At 34.8% G+C, this 19,031-nt stretch overlaps 1 protein-coding gene across 1 annotated transcript in view; it reads right to left on the reverse strand.

The window, feature by feature from the left end:
• Nucleotides 1-18,821, reverse strand: part of LOC129264628 (uncharacterized) — a 32,738-nt gene extending 13,917 nt beyond the window's left edge. The window contains exons 1-15 of the mRNA XM_054902536.2: nucleotides 18,580-18,821; nucleotides 17,680-18,005; nucleotides 16,695-16,935; nucleotides 16,068-16,347; nucleotides 15,556-15,618; nucleotides 13,329-13,457; nucleotides 12,960-13,016; nucleotides 11,366-11,534; nucleotides 7,955-8,069; nucleotides 7,279-7,443; nucleotides 5,158-5,999; nucleotides 4,258-4,474; nucleotides 3,341-3,481; nucleotides 2,322-2,543; nucleotides 428-565 (exon numbers count right to left, since the gene is read on the reverse strand). Of these exons, the coding sequence (XP_054758511.2) occupies nucleotides 428-565; nucleotides 2,322-2,543; nucleotides 3,341-3,481; nucleotides 4,258-4,474; nucleotides 5,158-5,999; nucleotides 7,279-7,443; nucleotides 7,955-8,069; nucleotides 11,366-11,534; nucleotides 12,960-13,016; nucleotides 13,329-13,457; nucleotides 15,556-15,618; nucleotides 16,068-16,347; nucleotides 16,695-16,935; nucleotides 17,680-18,005; nucleotides 18,580-18,798 (3,324 nt within the window). The 5' untranslated portion in view covers nucleotides 18,799-18,821. The remainder of the gene's footprint in view (nucleotides 1-427; nucleotides 566-2,321; nucleotides 2,544-3,340; nucleotides 3,482-4,257; nucleotides 4,475-5,157; nucleotides 6,000-7,278; nucleotides 7,444-7,954; nucleotides 8,070-11,365; nucleotides 11,535-12,959; nucleotides 13,017-13,328; nucleotides 13,458-15,555; nucleotides 15,619-16,067; nucleotides 16,348-16,694; nucleotides 16,936-17,679; nucleotides 18,006-18,579) is intronic.
• Between the last annotated feature and the right edge of the window lie 210 nt (nucleotides 18,822-19,031).

Raw genomic sequence — 19,031 nt, forward strand, 5'->3', positions numbered from 1 at the left:
AAATTCAAATGGTGAACCTATCATTCAAGTGGGGGGTGGGATGATCTATCGTTTCATTCCCCCATGTGAATAGTATGACATCAGTTTTACGCCAATGGAAATAGGGAAAGAAGAGGAATGAAAACAGAAAAAGGTAATTATAGGGTGGAGATAATGGGAAGGTAAGATATAAGGAAGAGTGAGCAGAGTGGGGACAGAAAGCAATGATGTTGAGGGAGGTAGATGGAGGGAAGAATCATGAAGAGTGTATCCAAAATTTTGAAAATGTAGAAAGGAGATAGAGGGGGATAGCAAACAACTATTAATACCAGGAATGTAAAGGACGGATACAGAGAATCAATAATAAACAAGAAAGACAACAAAGGGATAATGAGGTGGTTAAATTAACAAGTAAAGGGATATGAAGGGTAGAAAGACAACTTTTTACCTCTGGTTTGAAGATATCCCCTTCCTTGATAAAACATGAGAATGTTGAATGCCATACATGTATAAGCATGGAGGCTGGGTAGAGATCTACACCTGGCCCTGCCTGAAACTCCAAGGCACCCTTATCATACAAAGTTACCTTTGAATACACAAAAACAGAAGAAAAAAAACTATCATGTTATTGTTTTTAATGAAAGTATTGATTATAGTGATATAATTTTCAAAGGCAAATGCAAAAAGAAAATTGTGGTTGAGAAAAAAACACTCTAAAAGAAATTTAGGAAGTTCTTTTTCCCCCAAATGAGTAATTAGTGCAAAACAAAGTGTCATGATTGAATAAAAGTAGTTAAAAATAGAGACACTGATATCCACTAATTCAAGAAAATGATATAGAATTAGAATGTTCAGGCATTTCCAAGTGTACTAGCAACCATGATCTCCTACCATAATGAAAGAATCACTATACCCTCTAGAATGCAAATAATAATAACTGTTGGTCAAAGATATTTATGTGTGTGCATTGGTAATGTATACACTTGGTTATTGCATTTATGGGAAAGGAAAGAGCAAACAATTTATATCTAAGATAGTACATGTTGGAAAACACTTTTATTTGGTGCATACACCGGATACTGATAAAGTTCATTCTGACTTTGACAGTTTGAAGTATCATCAACGATGAAAATTTGAGGGCTCATCACATGATTCAATTTTTGCCAATCAAACAATTACTGTATGAGGAATTTAAGGCATTATATCATTCCACTCTTCATGTTAAAATATAGAAATACTTAATTGAATATAATTAATTGTAACAAACAATGAGTAGCAAGATTTCATTCACAGTAAAGGATACAACTAATTTCAGTGTAATAAACCCCTAAAAAAAATCTGCAACTCAATTTTGAGGGATGATATTTTTTTGTTACTGAGATATAAAAGATGAAACTGGTATCATTGAAAAGCTCAATTATTCCTCTTTACAATGATGTGCCATCTGTTGTGTGATTAAGTAATCATGGAATGGGCAGTTATCCTGTATATCGGGAAAAGTCAGAAGTGGAATGTTGCAAAATGCATTGTTATCTAACCAGTCTCCATTTCTACAGAATTTTGACCATGCAGGCGGGTGGCAGCGGATGTTTTACAAAAGTGTCAGTGGCAAATGGTGCTTTTAAATGAATGAAATGTGCTTGAATGCTATTCAGGTAGTCATTGATGAAGGCTAAAGACTTGAATTGTGCATATTATGCTCTTTCATTTTAAAGATTTTAGTGTGTGTTTGAGGTAAAAGTGTCATTTTCTGAGTGGTGGTTTGTAACATGTTTCAAGATGCCTCGCTTATCAAATCTCCTCAAGGCTCAAATAATCGGACAGCTCCAAGCAGGTGTACCCCAAAAAGATGTTGCAATTTGGTTTGGGGTGAGCAAAAGTACCATTTCAAGATTGCGTTCAAATTCCTTGAATTAGGGGAAGTTAAAGACAGGCCAAGAAGTGGGTGTCCAGGGGAAGACAACTCTGCAAGAAGATCGGTGCATCGCACTCTCACATTGCTGCATGTTTATCATGTCTGCGCATTCCATGATAACATTAACATTACAAATGACACATTCATGCTTTCCAATGATACCACTTTTACATATGATGATGGCACACTACGAAATTTATTACTGCTCAAACTTGAGTTGCAGAACTTTTTTGAGGGGTTTATGTACAGTAGATTACAAATTAAGTGATTATTTTTAATTGGCTAATGCACTACAGGATACGTTAGCAAGGAAAAAAATACCTCTCACAAATCTCTTTATTCAATTAATATTGCATGATTTTTAGTAAAAAAGAAATTACTGAAAAAACTAGAAATCTTTAAACTATTCAATGATTAGCATTTGTACCTCATATCTGATTGTGTTGTTTAATTTATACTTGAAGAAATGTGCATCAATTCCAAGAAGTTCATCATTGGACACTTCAACAAGAGCTTGTAGGTTCTCAATATCTACACTGCCATGACTGATACTAATTTCCAAAGAGATGGCAAATTCAAAAATTTCATTTTTGTCGAGGTAAATGGTAGATGGAAGTGTTTTGGTGTCCTCTGGAGTGTTTCCATATGGCTGTGAGGTAAAGAAAAACAGATATATACACATTCACATGTAGTTGGAAAACACTTAACGGATAGATAAGAAATGGAAATTCTTGAAAATCCCGAATTGCTAACCATAAGATGTCAATCACACAAAAGAATACAGTTCATATAATTCACTATTAATACAATAAATATGTTTCTTATCGTTGTGACGTTGTGACGTTACGGACGCGAGCGTCGCGTAACGTTGGGGAAGTACAATAAGAAACAAGATGGCGGCGTAAACATCGGGCAAGTCTCTTCCGTCTTTTCACAATATTTTTTTGATGAATTCTTGTTTTAAAAATAACAACGAGAGCGTAGAAATGTCGGAAATGAAGTTTTATCCCATGTACATGATTTAGAGCTAGATCTTTTAGAAGGAAAGTAGAAATCTCGGGGGTGAAAGTTTCAGGTTTTGGCTTCCATTGTGTGGGTCTATGGGATAGAAGCCTGGCTTCATGAGAGTGACCTTACGTTAGTAAATGATTTTTACTCTCTAGAAGCCACCTGGCTACCCTAGACCTTGTAGTTCAAAGTCCAGAGACTTATCAATTGAGCATCAAACCTTTACGTTTCCCTCAACAATATTGACCTATTACTAAAGCTTTAGACAGGCTTTGGTGCTCATGGGAAAAAACTATTCTATTTTCATAGATTTCAGAGTCCTGCTTATCATGAAGGCTCTGTGATTTTAAATCAAACAATAGGCTAAATCAAGTAAAAAGGCAATATTTACACGTAGGATCTACTCATTATTATCATTCTTAAGAATTTACAACTAACCTGCAAGTGGTAAGCATAAGGATCAATATGGATGCTTGATTCCATGTCTTTATTTCGGAAAAGATACTGATGAAAGTCACGATATGTGTCTGTTTCTCCATACCACCTGCGAAAGGGATTGTGGGAGACTTCAGCAATTTCCTGAAAAAAATAGAAAGATGTATTCCTCAGCAATGATTTTTCTCAAATAATGATCAGTCAGGATAAGTTTCTTTTGTAACAAGCAATACATTTGATTTTCTTTGAAATCTGACTTAACAATGCAATGGTTTTACAATTTAACTAAGAAATGGATAAATAAAGCAAGTGGTAAAAGTTCAAGTTCAATAATGGTTGATCCAAAAGCATAGTGATATCCAGGCAGCAATCAGGAGATAAAATGTGTTACATCGTGTTATGTGTTACAGGTGTATAATGAATTGATAGGCCTATTATAAAATAACCATTAGAAAATTTCCATGGTAGGGAATCCGAAAGCTATGTACACCAAATTGCATGCCAATTTTAATGAAAAAAATAAATATTTATGGGAAAGTGACTACAGTGTGATGAACGATTCCTCTTGATAACATCCATGGAGACTATAATAAGTCACAAAAAGAATAGAAATCCTGAAAAGCATAGAAAATCTGCAATAAGGAGTTCTATTTTATTGAAATCCTTTTTTTCCTACAATTTCATTAGTACTCAAGTGGGTAGCATAATTAGGATCACTTCAAAATCCAGTAAGTTCACAGCATTAACAAGTTCACTAATTTTTTAAGACATTCTTTATATATTTATCTTTGTTATACATCAAATTTCTTTTAAATTCAGCAATGAAAAAAATTCCCATGTTGCTAATTTGAAGATTCAAAGTGATCAATAAATACTTAAGATAATTCTTAATCTAAATGGGGTATTGTCAAATGTCTTACATTGTCCTTGACTGTCTGAAGGTCATCTTTTTGTTCCAGCAGGTGATGCACAATAACTTGGTAGATCATTAGTGATTTCTCTGTATGCCTGTTGCTCTCTGCCAACTGGGGTGCAGCGAGATAATATCTTTCTCTACGCTCAAATAGAAAGCTTCCCAGATTTTCAAAGTTGACTTGACTGTATGGGCATTCATATTCTAATAAAGGTGACATTCTCCTGTGGGATAGGCATGAATATCAAGACTTAATTTTGCTTGACACTGTAATCTGACCACTGATTTAAGTCTGTTTTCACTTCAGTTTTTACTTCTGCTGCAAACCCATAATGAAGCATCATAAAAATTACCTGATTATCATAGTTTTATGAAAATGTCTTTATTTGTATGCAGAATTATGATTATAGCTATCTTATTCATCAACTTAATAATCTACCAACGTATTATCTCATACCAATTATTTCAACTGAGTTCACCGAAAATACTACTAACCTATTTGTAAGATTTCTAATTGGGATTTTTGAACATTCGCCTTCCTCTAATTTTCAAAATGCCAAATCATTGATCTTTGTCATTTTACAGTAATTGAGGCAAAGGCCAATTTAAAAAAAGGATGAACTTTAACTCGATAACTAAACACTGTCATTATTTCATATTAAGCAATTTTAACATATGGACTAACTAAAGCTGTCATTTTTTTCTTGAGGACAGAAATCAGCATTTAGGGAAACAAAAAGAAGGGTAGCAGGGTAAAAAATACATTTTTGGTAAAGTGGCTGTTTTTCTTCAACTTTTCATGTCAAACTACATTTTGTATTGAAGCTTTTAACAGGGCTCTATTGCAAAGATTTTAATTTTTAGCAGGGATGAATTTTTTCTGAGTGCTAAAAATGATTTTTCTCACCCCTCATCGTCTCCTTCATCATGACCCTCCTCCTCTTCATGACCTCCCTCTTCTTCTCCATGATGATCCTCCTCCTCTTCCTCCTCTTCTCCATGATGATCCTCCTCTTCTTCCTCTTCTTCCTCTCCATGATGATCCTCTTCTTCTTCCTCTTCTTCCTCTCCATGATGATCCTCCTCTTCTTCTTCCTCCTCTTCTTCTCCATGATGTTCCTCCTCCTCCTCTTCTTCTTCTTCTCCATGATGTTCCTCCCCCTCTTCTTCTTCCTCCTCTTCTTCTCCATGATGTTCCTCCTCCTCTTCTTCTTCCTCCTCTTCTTCTCCATGATGTTCCTCATCTTCTTCTTCTTCCTCCTCTTCTTCTCCATGATGTTCCTCTTCTTCTTCTTCCTCCTCTTCTTCTCCATGATGTCCCTCCTCCTCTTCTTCTTCCTCTTCTCCATGTTCCTCCCCCTCTTCTTCTTCCTCCTCTTCTCCATGATGTTCCTCCTCCTCTTCTTCTTCCTCCTCTTCTTCTCCATGATGTTCCTCTTCTTCTTCTTCCTCCTCTTCTTCTCCATGATGTTCCTCCTCCTCCTCTTCCTCTTCTCCATGATGATCCCCCTCTTCTTCTTCCTCTTCTCCATGATGATCTCCCTCTTCTTCTTCTTCTTCTTCTCCATGACCACCACCATGACCTCCTCCACCATGATCTCCTCCACCACCGTGACCTCCTCCTCCGCCCTCGTGATCATGCTCTAGCTCTACCGCAGCATACGCATACATACTGTTTGCAAGTATTTCACCAGGATCAATTCTCCTTCTCATTAGGTCCGTCTCATTTGAGCTCCTATAGGCAATGAACTATAAAGTAAAATATATAAAAGGGAAGCTTAAGAACTGTTGTGAGCAAGTTTTTAAATGCTATGATGACATATATATACATGTACATATATATAAAATAACCTTGGGTTAGAATTTAAAATGATAGTTCTAATGTTGTGCCTGTACGTGTCTTGCCTGTGCTATGCAGGCATGGCAAACAAAGAAACATATATTTCAACATTTCGGCGCAAGAAGGCTGTTTATAATCCCTAATCAGTTAAGTCTTTTTGGCTGTTCTATGGCCGGAGGTTAAATCAACCTCCCCTGAGGTCTTGCTTATGCTTATTTAATTGTAAATCATACTTTCTGCTCTTATACACTAAATAAAGCGTCTAGAATGCAGATTTTTTTTGTGTGCAAATAAATTCTTTGCAGCATTCTTACAACTTTGATTAAAGAAAATTATTTTATCCATCACTTGATAAATTTCTTATACAGATCTTTGTATTTAGATATGTTTTCTCCTTGGGGTGCCAAATTAATTGCACAAAATTTTTAAGCATAAATATGCTAAAATCAATTAATTTCAGCCAATGGCCATGAAACGATCACAAAGTATAGAAATCTCCATTTGCATAAACAAAATCATGTTTTGAAGCATCTTTGGGTCTGATATGTTTTACAAAAATGCTGCGTAATTTCAGAACCACATACCCAGGCCTCACAAAAGAAAGTCAGTGACAAGCCCAGTAACAAAAATTTGCATGGCAGAATGGTTGCAGAAAATGTTGAGGGGTGGTTGGATCCAATCCACCCCCCCCCCCTCTTACCCTCCCATCTCCCGGAGTTTTTAAAGTCATATTTACCCTTCAATATATTTCATTTTTATGGTTGAAAATGGTTATTTTGAGGTGATTTTAGTTTCTGCAAATTTCACTGGTCACTCATTGCTAACTTTTACAATATGTAATTTGGTAGTTAAAAACATTAATGAAATCAAACTGAATACTTAGAAATTTCCTATCCGATACCAAATCATTGAAATACACAATATAAAAGGCATAATCATTTTCACTGAGTGATTAATGCAAAATAATAATTATATATATAAATGTCAATATATGAATACAGATGAAGTTTTATTTATTAAAGTATTGCTAATTACTTGTTTTCCCATTTCCATATGAAAATAACAAATAGTTTCAAAACATGATATCCCTTTCATAATACAAGTTTTAAAATGTGGTCGTTCACTTCAATCTCTATACTCAAGCATTTTTGCTCGTCATAACTGATCCCAACATTTAGAAATATATACCTCATAAAGAGTACCCCACGCATCATAGTAGACAGAGATTGTGACAAACACGTCATGAGAGGGGTCTGCAAGCTGTTGGCCAGTGAGTCGAAGCATTCTACCCCAGCCAGGAGACGGCCTCAGCTTCTTAAGATAAACATTGTCTCCAATCTCACCATACCAGATCTAACATTTCAACACATGAAAACACCTTACTGATATTCAATATTTTATGTTAAATATCCTTTATGAAAGATTATGTTTTACAGGTGTCAAAGATAATCTCAAAAAATCTGTAGCTACCAATCTCCTCTGATATCATCAATATTTGGTACATGTTCTTATTTCCGTGTCATAAATTATGAATATTCTATCTATAATTTAGCTTCATATATATATGCAATTATACAAGTGAAAATCAATTAATAGTATCAGTAATAATAAAAACAACCTGAGGGAAGAATTCAAATTTATATTTACTCCAAAAAGGGACAAACTTAATTAAAATTTGTTTTCTGCAAATATAAATTAGAATGAAACTTATGTTTATACAAAGAACCAATCAAATAAATTTGAAAGTAAAGCATCAGTTGCATTAAACCACCCAGTCAATTAACATTTCAATCATTTTTTTTAATGACATCCCCTCCCGTCTCTCCTATTCCTGACCTGCAATTACTAGTAAAAAAAGCTTTACCTCCTGATCTTCGTTGAGTAAAGCAAATGAAGGATCTTTGCCAACTACAAAGATTGAGATTGCAGAATCAGATGTGTATTCCAGCAGGACATATACTGTCTTTCCATTGTCAGGACTAGATAAGTGTATTGGTAAAAAATACAAAGAAAAATAAAACTTCTAGAGAGAATTTGATAGAGAATTAATTAATCACCACTGTACGTCTGCAACCATAAAAAAATGTTTAGATTCGGCATGATATACAGTAGCCATCACAACTGAAGAAAGAAGGAAGTACATGTACAGTATCATAAATGCTATTTGAGATATAATTATATCATGCGTATTTCACTTGAGAAAACATTTGATGAATTTGTAATTTCTCTTGTAATATTTTGGCATGTACAATTTTTCATGTAAAAAAATATGCTCTAAATGTACCTTTATTTGTTGTTAATTTATCATGATAAAATGAAAGTCATCAATATATTTACAGATGGAATTTTACAACCTTATAGAACCTTTATTTCTGGTCATAAAATTGCAGTGTGTATGAAACTGTCTGATAGTAATTGGAAAAGGCTGATCATAATGCCCCTCAAAAATAGATTTGCCCTAAGATATTGAACGGGCTACAACAACAACTTGATGCAATCCTGTCATTGGTGAATACAAAAAAGAATGTATATAGATAATAATAAGAAATTTATTAATCGCATAATAGAAAAAGCTCTCTCTATGTGCTGTCCAGTGTAAGAAATAAATATATATTAACATAGTATAAAACAAACTGTAAGAATGCAAACTAGCAAAAGGATAGAAATTACTGATATGAGAGATTACCTGCAAACAGATAATTTAAGAAAACAATTTTAGCTGATTTTTCATCATTCACCATGATATGAGAACATTAAACCTGTTGCAGTGCCACACTTTTCCCACATAATCTAAAAAAAAACAAGTGGAATGCCTCTGGCGGTCTCACCTGCATCACGCGATTCAATATAGCAGCAGTGCTGACTTTGAAAACTACTATAACTCGCATAAGATGTTCAGTGATACTTGGTTACTCTTATTTCCATGTTTTATGAACTAGACCAATACACTTACAGAGATATGATGGTAATTCAACAAATACCCCCAACGTGGCCAAAGTTCATTGACCTTTGACCTTGGTCATGTGACCTTAAATGCGCACAGGATGCTCAGTGATACTTGATTACTTTTATGTCCAAGTTTTATGAACTAGACCAACATACTTTCAAAGTTATGATGGTAATTCAACAGATACCCCCAATTCGGCCAAAGTTCATTGACCCTAAATGACCTTTGACCTTGGTCATGTGACGTGAAACTCATGCAGGATGTTCAGCGATACTTGATTAACCTTATTTCCAAGTTTCATGAACTAGGTCTATATACTTTTTAAGTTATGCTGACATTTCAAAAACTTAACCTTAGGTTAAGATTTTGATGTTGATTCCCCCAACATGGTCTAAGTTCATTGACCCTAAATGACCTTTGACCTTGGTCATGTGACATGAAACTCAGGCAGGATGTTCAGTAATACTTGATTAACCTTATGGCCAAGTTTCATGAACTAGGTCCACATACTTTCTAAGTTATGCTGTCATTTCAAAAACTTAACCTTAGGTTAAGATTTGGTGTTGACGCCGCTGCCGCCGTCAGAAAAGCGGCGCCTATAGTCTCACTCTGCTATGCAGGTGAGACAAAAATGAAAGTTCACTTATTTTATTAAACAAGTGGAATGCCTCTGGCCGTCTCACCTGCATCACGCGATTCAATATAGCAGCGGTGCTGATTTTGAAAACTACTATAACTCGCACAAGATGTTCAGTGATACTTGGTTACTCGTATTTCCACGTTTTATGAACTAGACCAATACACTTATAGAGATATGATGGCAATTCAACAAATACCCCTAACGTGGCCAAAGTTCTTTGACCTTACATGACCTTTGACCTTGATCATGTGACCTGAAACTCGCACAGGATGTTCAGTGATACTTGATTACTCTAATGTCCAAGTTTTATGAACTAGACCAACACACTTTCAAATTTATGGCTGTAATTCAACAAATACCCCAATTTGGCCAAAGTTCATTGACCCTAAATGACCTTTGACCTTGATCATGTGACCTGAAACTTGCACAGGATGTTCAGTAATACTTGATTACTATTATGTCCAAGTTTCATGAATCAGATCCATAAACTTTCAAAGTTATGATGGTAATTCAACAGATACCCCCAATTCGGCCAAAGTTCATTGACCCTAAATGACCTTTGACCTTGGTCATGTGACGTGAAACTCATGCAGGATGTTCAGTGATACTTGATTAACTTTATGTATAAGTTTCATGAACTAGGTTCATATATTTTCTAAGTTATGATGACATTTCAAAAACTTAACCTTAGGTTAAGATTTTGATGTTGATTCCCCCAACATGGTCTAAGTTCATTGACCCTAAATGACCTTTGACCTTGGTCATGTGACATGAAACTCAGGCAGGATGTTCAGTAATACTTGATTAACCTTATGGCCAAGTTTCATGAACTAGGTCCATATACTTTCTAAGTTATGCTGTCATTTCAAAAACTTAACCTCAGGTTAAGATTTGGTGTTGACGCCGCCGCCGCCGCCGTCGCCGTCGGAAAAGCGGCGCCTATAGTCTCACTCTGCTATGCAGGTGAGACAAAAACTAGAGATGCTCGGCGGGTTGCGCGGCCAAGCACATGTATCCCCCGAACCCACCGCGTCATCCGTCATTGCGATATATAGAGCTCACACAGATATTTGACAAATAAATACAATTGTTTTCCCTGTGGGTACCAAATTTGATGACAATAATATGACGTAGCAGCATGACTCTGCAGAACCTAAAATATTGGACCTTCATGACAAATCAGAAGATAATTGGAGAAGAAATGCAGCCAGTAGAGCACTCACAAGGAAATCTCTGCTATTTCCACAAAAACTCTTGTTACCATGGCAATGATGTCTCCGCCCACACCAAAATCAATAGGCGGCTTTGCTTTACCATAACGGACCTTCATGTTACATTTGAAGATGAGCAGAGAAGAAATGCAGCTGGCAGAGCGCACACAAGGACATCTCTGCTATTTCCACAAAAACTCTTGTTACCATGGCAACGATGTCTCTGCCCACACCAAAATCAATAGGCTTCTTTGCTATACCATACTCAACCTTCATGCCAAATTTGAAGATGATCGGAGAAGAAATGCAGCTGATAGAGCGCTCACAAGGAAATCTCTGCAGCGGACGCAGCGGCGGCACGACGAGGCCAAATCCATAGTATCCTCCGAACTCTGTCCGGGGGATACAATAATGTTCCCACTACTTGATATCATTATAACTAAAGTACCATTAAATGAAAGCACAGTGAAATAATACCTGTGTAAAATGCTGTTCCCCCAAAAGAAGAGATGCTTAGAGACATAGCCACTGAAGGTCAATCCAGTTAGGCTTACAGTCATACAGGTACCATCATGCTCGTCATGGTGAATATCACATTTGCTCAGCCCACCAACATCAATCCATTCTCTGTCTATTCCTGACACAGCTGGAAAAGAAAGTCAAGAAATTATCAATTAAAAAATGTAGTGAAATGCTACATTCAGTGTTCTATGATAAAAGAATTATAGGAGCTAAGATAGCAGAAAAGGGTGCATTTGAATACATCTCAGAAGATCACAGTACTTCCAAAATGATATGATGAAAAATATTGAATTTACCTTAAGTGCTACATGTCGATGGCATTGAAGCATATATTCTTTTAGTATAAAATCTAATGACAATGTTTATAGTTAGTTACTTTGTATATTAGGTGATGCACATTATATAATCAGATTTGAATAAGATTTGATAGGCAGGTCTGTACAACTAATTGCAATTTATGGTAGGTTCTTAGAATGCATGTTTAAAACAAGGCGGTTCATGAATGACAAGTCTCGCCTGATTTTGCGATCGATAAAATATGCAATATGATCTCTTGACCCCTAGATGACCTTTGACCCATCATCCTCAACAACACACATGTGGCATTACGCAATGATAATTTGAACCAAGTGTGATCAAAATTCATGCAGAAATAATGAGAGCAATTTGAACAAGAACTTGACCTTTTGACCCTTAGATGACCATTGACCCCATCATCTTCAACAACACACATATTACCCAAGAATCATTTGTACCAAGTGTGAACATAACTGATGCAGAAATAAAGAAATAAGAGTAATTTGAACAAAAACTTGATGTTTTGACCCTTAGATGACATTTGACCCCATCATCTTCAACAAGACACATGTGGTATTACCCAACGATCATTTTAACTAAGTTTGAAGTGTGATCAAAATTGAAGCAAAAATAACAAAAAGAAAAAAGGATGAACATGATCTCATATCATTTGAACTCTTGACCTCTAGATGAACTTTGTCCCCATTATCCTCATGGACACACATGGGGTACCCAAGGATCATATGTACCATCTGTGAACATAATTGATGCAGAAATGAAGAAATATGAACAAGACCTTTGACCCCACCTTCCTCAACAACACAAATGTGGTATTACCCAAGGATCATTTTAACCAAGTGTGATCAAAATTGATGCAGAAATAAAGAAATGAGTGCGAGTTGAACAAAAACTGTTTGAAAAAATATAATTTGACCTTTTGACCCTAGATGACCTTTGAACAAAACTTCAACATTATTGAATAGACTAACGGACCAACAGACTAACAGACCAACAGGATCAGCGATAACTTGGTCTTTGACAAACATCGTTCAGGCGAGACAAAATATGAATATCAAACATTTTTTTTCTAAATTCAAGAGCATCTTATTCGAATCCGTAGAAGTCCTACATGTATGAATCTAATTGAAATATATATTTGCTTTTTCCAGCTATTTGATATTGATATTATTTCATTTCCAAGCTGGGAATTAAACAAACCTATCCAAAGGGAATGAAAATAAATTGATCTTACCATGTGGAATTGTAAGGTTAGCATCCAATGATCGAACCAGATTCCATTTGCCATACCCTGGATAATACAATGATAATCACATATTTCAATTACAATGTTTAACCAAACACATCTCTTAATTCAAAATAGATATTTTGGACAAAAGTTATACATGTATAATTTCAAAATATAAAATGAAAACCGTCTAGCTTTAACCAGGCTCGGATCCAGCCAGAAAAGACAATAGTTTTGAGAGGCCGACAATATGGCCCCTAAAATGGTATTGTGTCTAGTCTGGCCAGATCTGCGCCTGGCCTTCACCTCTGGTGAATAAGACAGTAATGAATGATGAATGAATTAAACACATTCCTGTTTCCAAATGACACTTACCAGACAGTTTGAGTAAATGATACTCTGTAGTCATTTCTTGTTCCACAATCTTTACCAAAACATAAGTCGATTCCATATCAATATTTCCAAATGCAGCATCAATAATAAAACAAGATGATTGACCTGATGCTGAAAAAGAAATGAAATAAACAATTGGCATTTGAGAATAACATTACAAAAAGTGAAACAATGTCACAATATTTCAACTGAATAGTAATGTATCAAACTATATTAAACTATGAATAATTCTAAATTTTATAACTTATGATGGATTCATAAGATTTTGTATGTAAAGGATATTTCTTTTAAGAAATCATGTTGTTTTTTCCAAAAGTTTCATAGGTCTGAGCTGGATGATTTCGAGCTCTATTGATATTGCAGAGAGAAAATACAGCTACAAAGAGAGTAACACTTTGGAAGAATTTAAATATATGCAATTCCTTCTACCCACTGTACCAAATTTGGTTGAAGCTTTTTATATTGTAGAAAACTTGAATACATCAAATGTCAGAACATTTCCACTGCTTGCATTGAATGCGTACATGCTAGCTAAACCTTAAATTTTCATGGGCTGGGTTGATCTTGCTGGACTTCAATTGCCTTTTTGCCCACTTTAGGCATTATGAAAGTGTTATTTGGGATAGAGAAAAGGGTTGCTGAAAGTATCATGAGGAATGCTGGTTAATAATTCCTGCTTGCGGAAGTGCATGTTACAATATCACTAATTTCCAACACAGTCTAATGCTTACAATGAACATGTTAAAGTGCCCCCCACCAAATTTTTGTTAAGATATTTCAAATAGGAGTTATCCTTTGTTCATCTTAAAGCAACTACATCTACTTAAGATCTAGCAAAGTGGAGTCAAACATGTTTGAAACTTTTGTAGTTTTTGTGTAACATAGGCCAGGGAGAGTGAGCTAAAGAGTCTAATCTCTCAATGCATTTCTCTTTCAAATGTGATGAAGATTTGAATTATTTTCATATCTTCTCTAGATGTAGCTTATGTACACATGATAATACATACATTTATTATCATTAATGATGATAATGTTGATAATAAAAGTGCTACTAATAATACTAATTATAATTACAATGATAGACATTTATGAATATTTGTACTCAGATTTGTTTATACAGGTGCAGAATCATTTTTTGCAGTAGCTTTAGCACAAGTTATCATTTCTAACACTGAAAAGATTACCTAAAACAATATTACTAGCTTTTTTATTGTCATGTACTTGTTAATTGTCAGCTAGCTTATAATTTTATCAAACCTTAATAAATTTTTGTCAAATCAAGCTCATTTTCTTAGTAAGTCGACATCTACTTTAGATAATGAGAACAAAATATTGTACAAAAAATACACCTTTCAATAAAGAAAACTAAATATTAAAAATGGTAAATCAGTAGAATATTGGTGAGGGAACATGTCATAATTCCCTATTTGGCTTGTCATAACACTAAACCTAAAGGTTACAAGAGTCCCCATGATATGTTTAGTTCATTCATTGAGCTCTGCAGTGCCATGACATAAATCATACATGGATCTAGTATGAGCATAAAACAAAGAAATATCTTCATGTGCTCACTTTCATTGCATTACTATTGGGTTTTTGTTGTTTTTTAGTTTTCCCCATTCTCAAATTGGCAAATTTGGAAGTATTATTCATACTTTTTGTCAATCAATGTTAACTGGACGTACACAAACATCTAAAGAAAAATAGCGCAATTAAATAAAATCAATGACATTAGCAATTCAAAGAGGAAAGCTGTTCAAGTAAGATGAATTCAATTAATTCTTGAATGGGTTAAGACAAAAATCTTGTTTGACATAGATTACAAAGAACACAATTCAAAGCACAAAATATTTTGACATTGCCCTTTATAGTTCTGAGATTAAAGTTTTTGGTATTCATAAATTGACTGATAATTTTCAATAAGTTTGATTTCACCTTAATACCTGCTGAATATTCTACATTCTAGAGTACCTCAAATATTACCCGATTTGTATATTTTATGTTTTTTGTTGTCATCCATTTGAATCTTTTGATGAGGTTTTGTTTTTTGTTCTTGTTTTTGTTTCTAAAAACAGAAATTAGGCAGTTTCTTTATGAATCTTATTGTACAAATTATCGAAATCAATAACCGTTTTTCCAAATCTACATATACATTAAACATATATGTATCTTGATAAAAGTGTTTTAGGAAAATAATGCAGTGTCTTACCAATCTGATCACATGCACTGTTACCACTGGAATCTACCAGTTGTTCTAGTTGTGTACGAGCACCTGTAGTAATAACAACACTAAAAAGTATTACACATTGAAAGATACAGAGAATACCTAATTGTGTTTTCTTACCAATAAGTTGCAATGGAAATTTCGATGAAAGGAAACAAAATAAGGAGCAGAAGTGAAATAGCAGCTTGAAAGTTTGTACTCTCTGAAAAGTAACGAGTTAATCTATCATACGTCTATATTCTTCTCACTGCTTCCACCTTAATCTTTTTTTTTCACTGCACTTGCCTGCCCCAATAATCTATCTTTCTTTATCATGTGGTTTCATAGTGTGCAACATTGTAATTCATGTGACTCATTATATGCATTGCTCCATGTCTTTTCATGATTGTATTATTTAAAACTTGTAAACTGAATTGTACACTGAACGTAATTCAGGCTGCTATGTTCAATGAAAGCAACAAAAATAAAGTGTTTTGTAAACCTGGAACACTACTCACCAAATTCAAGATTAGAACTGTAAAGCTTTTTGCCATCGTTACCAACAGACAAAAACCTTGGTCCTTGCCTACCATGTGAGGGCACTATCAGGTGGTGTATACACTGATCAAGTTGGATGGGATGATAGATACCAATATCTGCCTTGTTGGTGGCATAGTGCGCTGCAAACATTTCAAAGAGTCCCCAAGCAGTGCTAAGGACGATTTTGTCAGGGAAGGTGGCAGATTCTTTGATGGGTGGTCCTATGAGACAAGTTGGTGCTTCATCACCCAGGGCAACCTATAGGTTATCCAAAATCAGTTTATATTAGCACTATCACAAACTATTCATTCCCCAATGACATTGTATTTATACCTGTAGAAAATGTTTAAAGGGTAATTCTTTATCAACGTCAGCATTTTTGTCTTATGAAGCAATGGCAACATATTATTAATAAGAAACCTAATATATAATTCAGCAGCTATATGCATGAAAGATACATTGAAAAAAAGATTCATTTAAGAGTTCAGACAACATCCTTGAATAGGTTGTGTAAAATGAAACACTTCATGCAGATATTTCCCTTCCCCTTCAACTATACAGGTAAAAAGCACAAGCTTTTTGATACAAGCACGTTCTTCACTTACTTCTACTACCCCATAATGTCGGAAGAAGTCAGAGCTCTTTAGAGTGATTGGTCTCTTAACAAATCCTGCCATGGATTGTATAGGTGTGACACCTCTGACAGTGTGAACTGGAAGTATCTGGTGGATCTCATTTTCAAAAAATCCCAACCCTGATAGATCTGTATCAGCTCCAATTCTAGTCTGGACGTATGAAGAGTTTTCTGACACACGCTCACTGTATCCATCTAATGTTATCGTCCGCCTGTCCAAATAAAGACATGATGATTTAATAAATAATGTAATTAATAATGAGAATGACCATGATATTGCATATATCAAAGCTACAAATGAAGTTTGACGGTTAACTGGATAAATTTTTACAGAACAAAGCTATAATTATGTGCTCTATAAAAAAATATATAAGTATATCATTTTCACACTTACAGTGTAATAGCTGTAGTTTTCTCTTCCTTGTAATATTTCATATTTCCCCAGTAGAACTTCAATATTACACTCCGAGAAAATTTCCAATAAATTTCAAATGTTAAAATTGTCTTGATAATTTCTGTAATGGAAGTTTTGGTAACACACAGGATGTTCCTATATTCGTTTTTCATATTTGTTTTTCATTTATGATATTAGAATGTACTTTGTTAAATTTGGAATTTTATTCCTTATAATTAAGAAGTAAATATACAGTACAAAATCTGAGCCTTTAACATTCCCAATGATGTTTTTACCATGGCACGTAAAAAATCTGAACATAAAGGAGTAATCATTAACATATAAAATTTCATCCATATATTTCAAGGAAAATTCACATGTCTCATAAATACATGAGAACTAATACTCCATTATATCAAAAAAATATTACTCTCATACTCTGAGAAATATTATCAATTATACTTTGAGAGATATTCACCAGGGTATCAATTGAATAAAACTAGTGTCCCCCTTTTCTGTAAGAACTGAAGAAACCAATTAAATCAGAAAATTTATAACTTGCCGAGATGTGGCGACAGCTTTGACAGAGCCTACAGTTTCTACACGGACATGTATTATCAGGTACTTGTCATTTGTTGGCAAGGGAACCAGCCAAACGGGTCTGCAAAATCCAACATCACAATCTGGATCCATGTCAACAAGGGCACCCTCAAATACATAATCAGTCCAGGTGTGGTACGAGAGACTCTGATCTTGTAGGGAATCGAATGATAACTTGATTCGAGGATAGGATCCAGCTGACAGTAAAGCCTCTATTGTACTCGAACTGGTTACTCCATTACACTCAATTTGTACTCGCACAAAATATGGGTACATGTGTGGCTCCACCTACAAATGGTCAAATGATATAGAAAATATATTTACTTGAACATTTTCTTTCATGTCTGTGTCAAAATGAATTTTGACAGCTCATCCAGAAATACAACTTTGATTTTTTTTTTTTGGGGGGGGAGGAATACCTGTGCCCTGGTACATATAGGATACAATCAGTTGTACAAGTGTAACTGTAATAGTGAGGCAAACTCTGTACAAGGTTTACCATTATTAAGTGTATACTGTATCTCTTTACATTAACATCCCCTTCAAATGTTGTGTGCTGTGATTTTAGCTATAAATTACAAATGGTTTGAAAATGCTTTATGGTGAATGAAAGAACTTGTATTTTGGGTTTTGTCCTACGTCGATAAGGAATTATAGACTGTTACCTCGTAAAATTTGGATCTTTAAACAAGGCACTGATGGCTTGTTTGATGTCAAAGAATTCTCTTGAGAATATTCAACTCATTCAACATACAGAAAAGGGAAGAATTTTTTTTCCATAAATCCTCTGTTATAATTCAAAAACTGTAACCATACAATAAATCATACAGTATCTCAATGATGAGATGACATCAATACATACCTCTTCTGCTGAAAAGCTTCTTATTTGTACTTCTTGATAATCCACTACTATATGAGTTAATTTCTTTTGAACTATTGGTTCAAATATATATGGGAACTCTGATCGTACAACATCTATGTGCCAGGAGCATGACCCACAGGCATAAGTTATCAAGGCAGCCAGGCCAGTTAAGACAGCAGTCCATTGATGAAATGGTGACATACTTGACTTTGAAGGCATTGCTCTACAACAAAGTCATCTGCAAGGTAAAAAAAATTTAATCATAATCAAATCAACTGATTTCTTAACCTTCCTATAAATACAAAGCATGTGATACTAATCAACTTGCTTGTTTCACTGGTTTGGTGAGATGTGCATACATGTATGATGTAGCTGATGAAACTTTTTTTTTTCATCCAAGAACCGACAAATTTCAAAGCTTTTAAGGGCGTCTCCATTCAAAATATTCCTCA

This window comes from Lytechinus pictus, chromosome 7 (assembly GCF_037042905.1).
Source record: "Lytechinus pictus isolate F3 Inbred chromosome 7, Lp3.0, whole genome shotgun sequence".
NCBI classification, from domain to species: domain Eukaryota; kingdom Metazoa; phylum Echinodermata; class Echinoidea; order Temnopleuroida; family Toxopneustidae; genus Lytechinus; species Lytechinus pictus.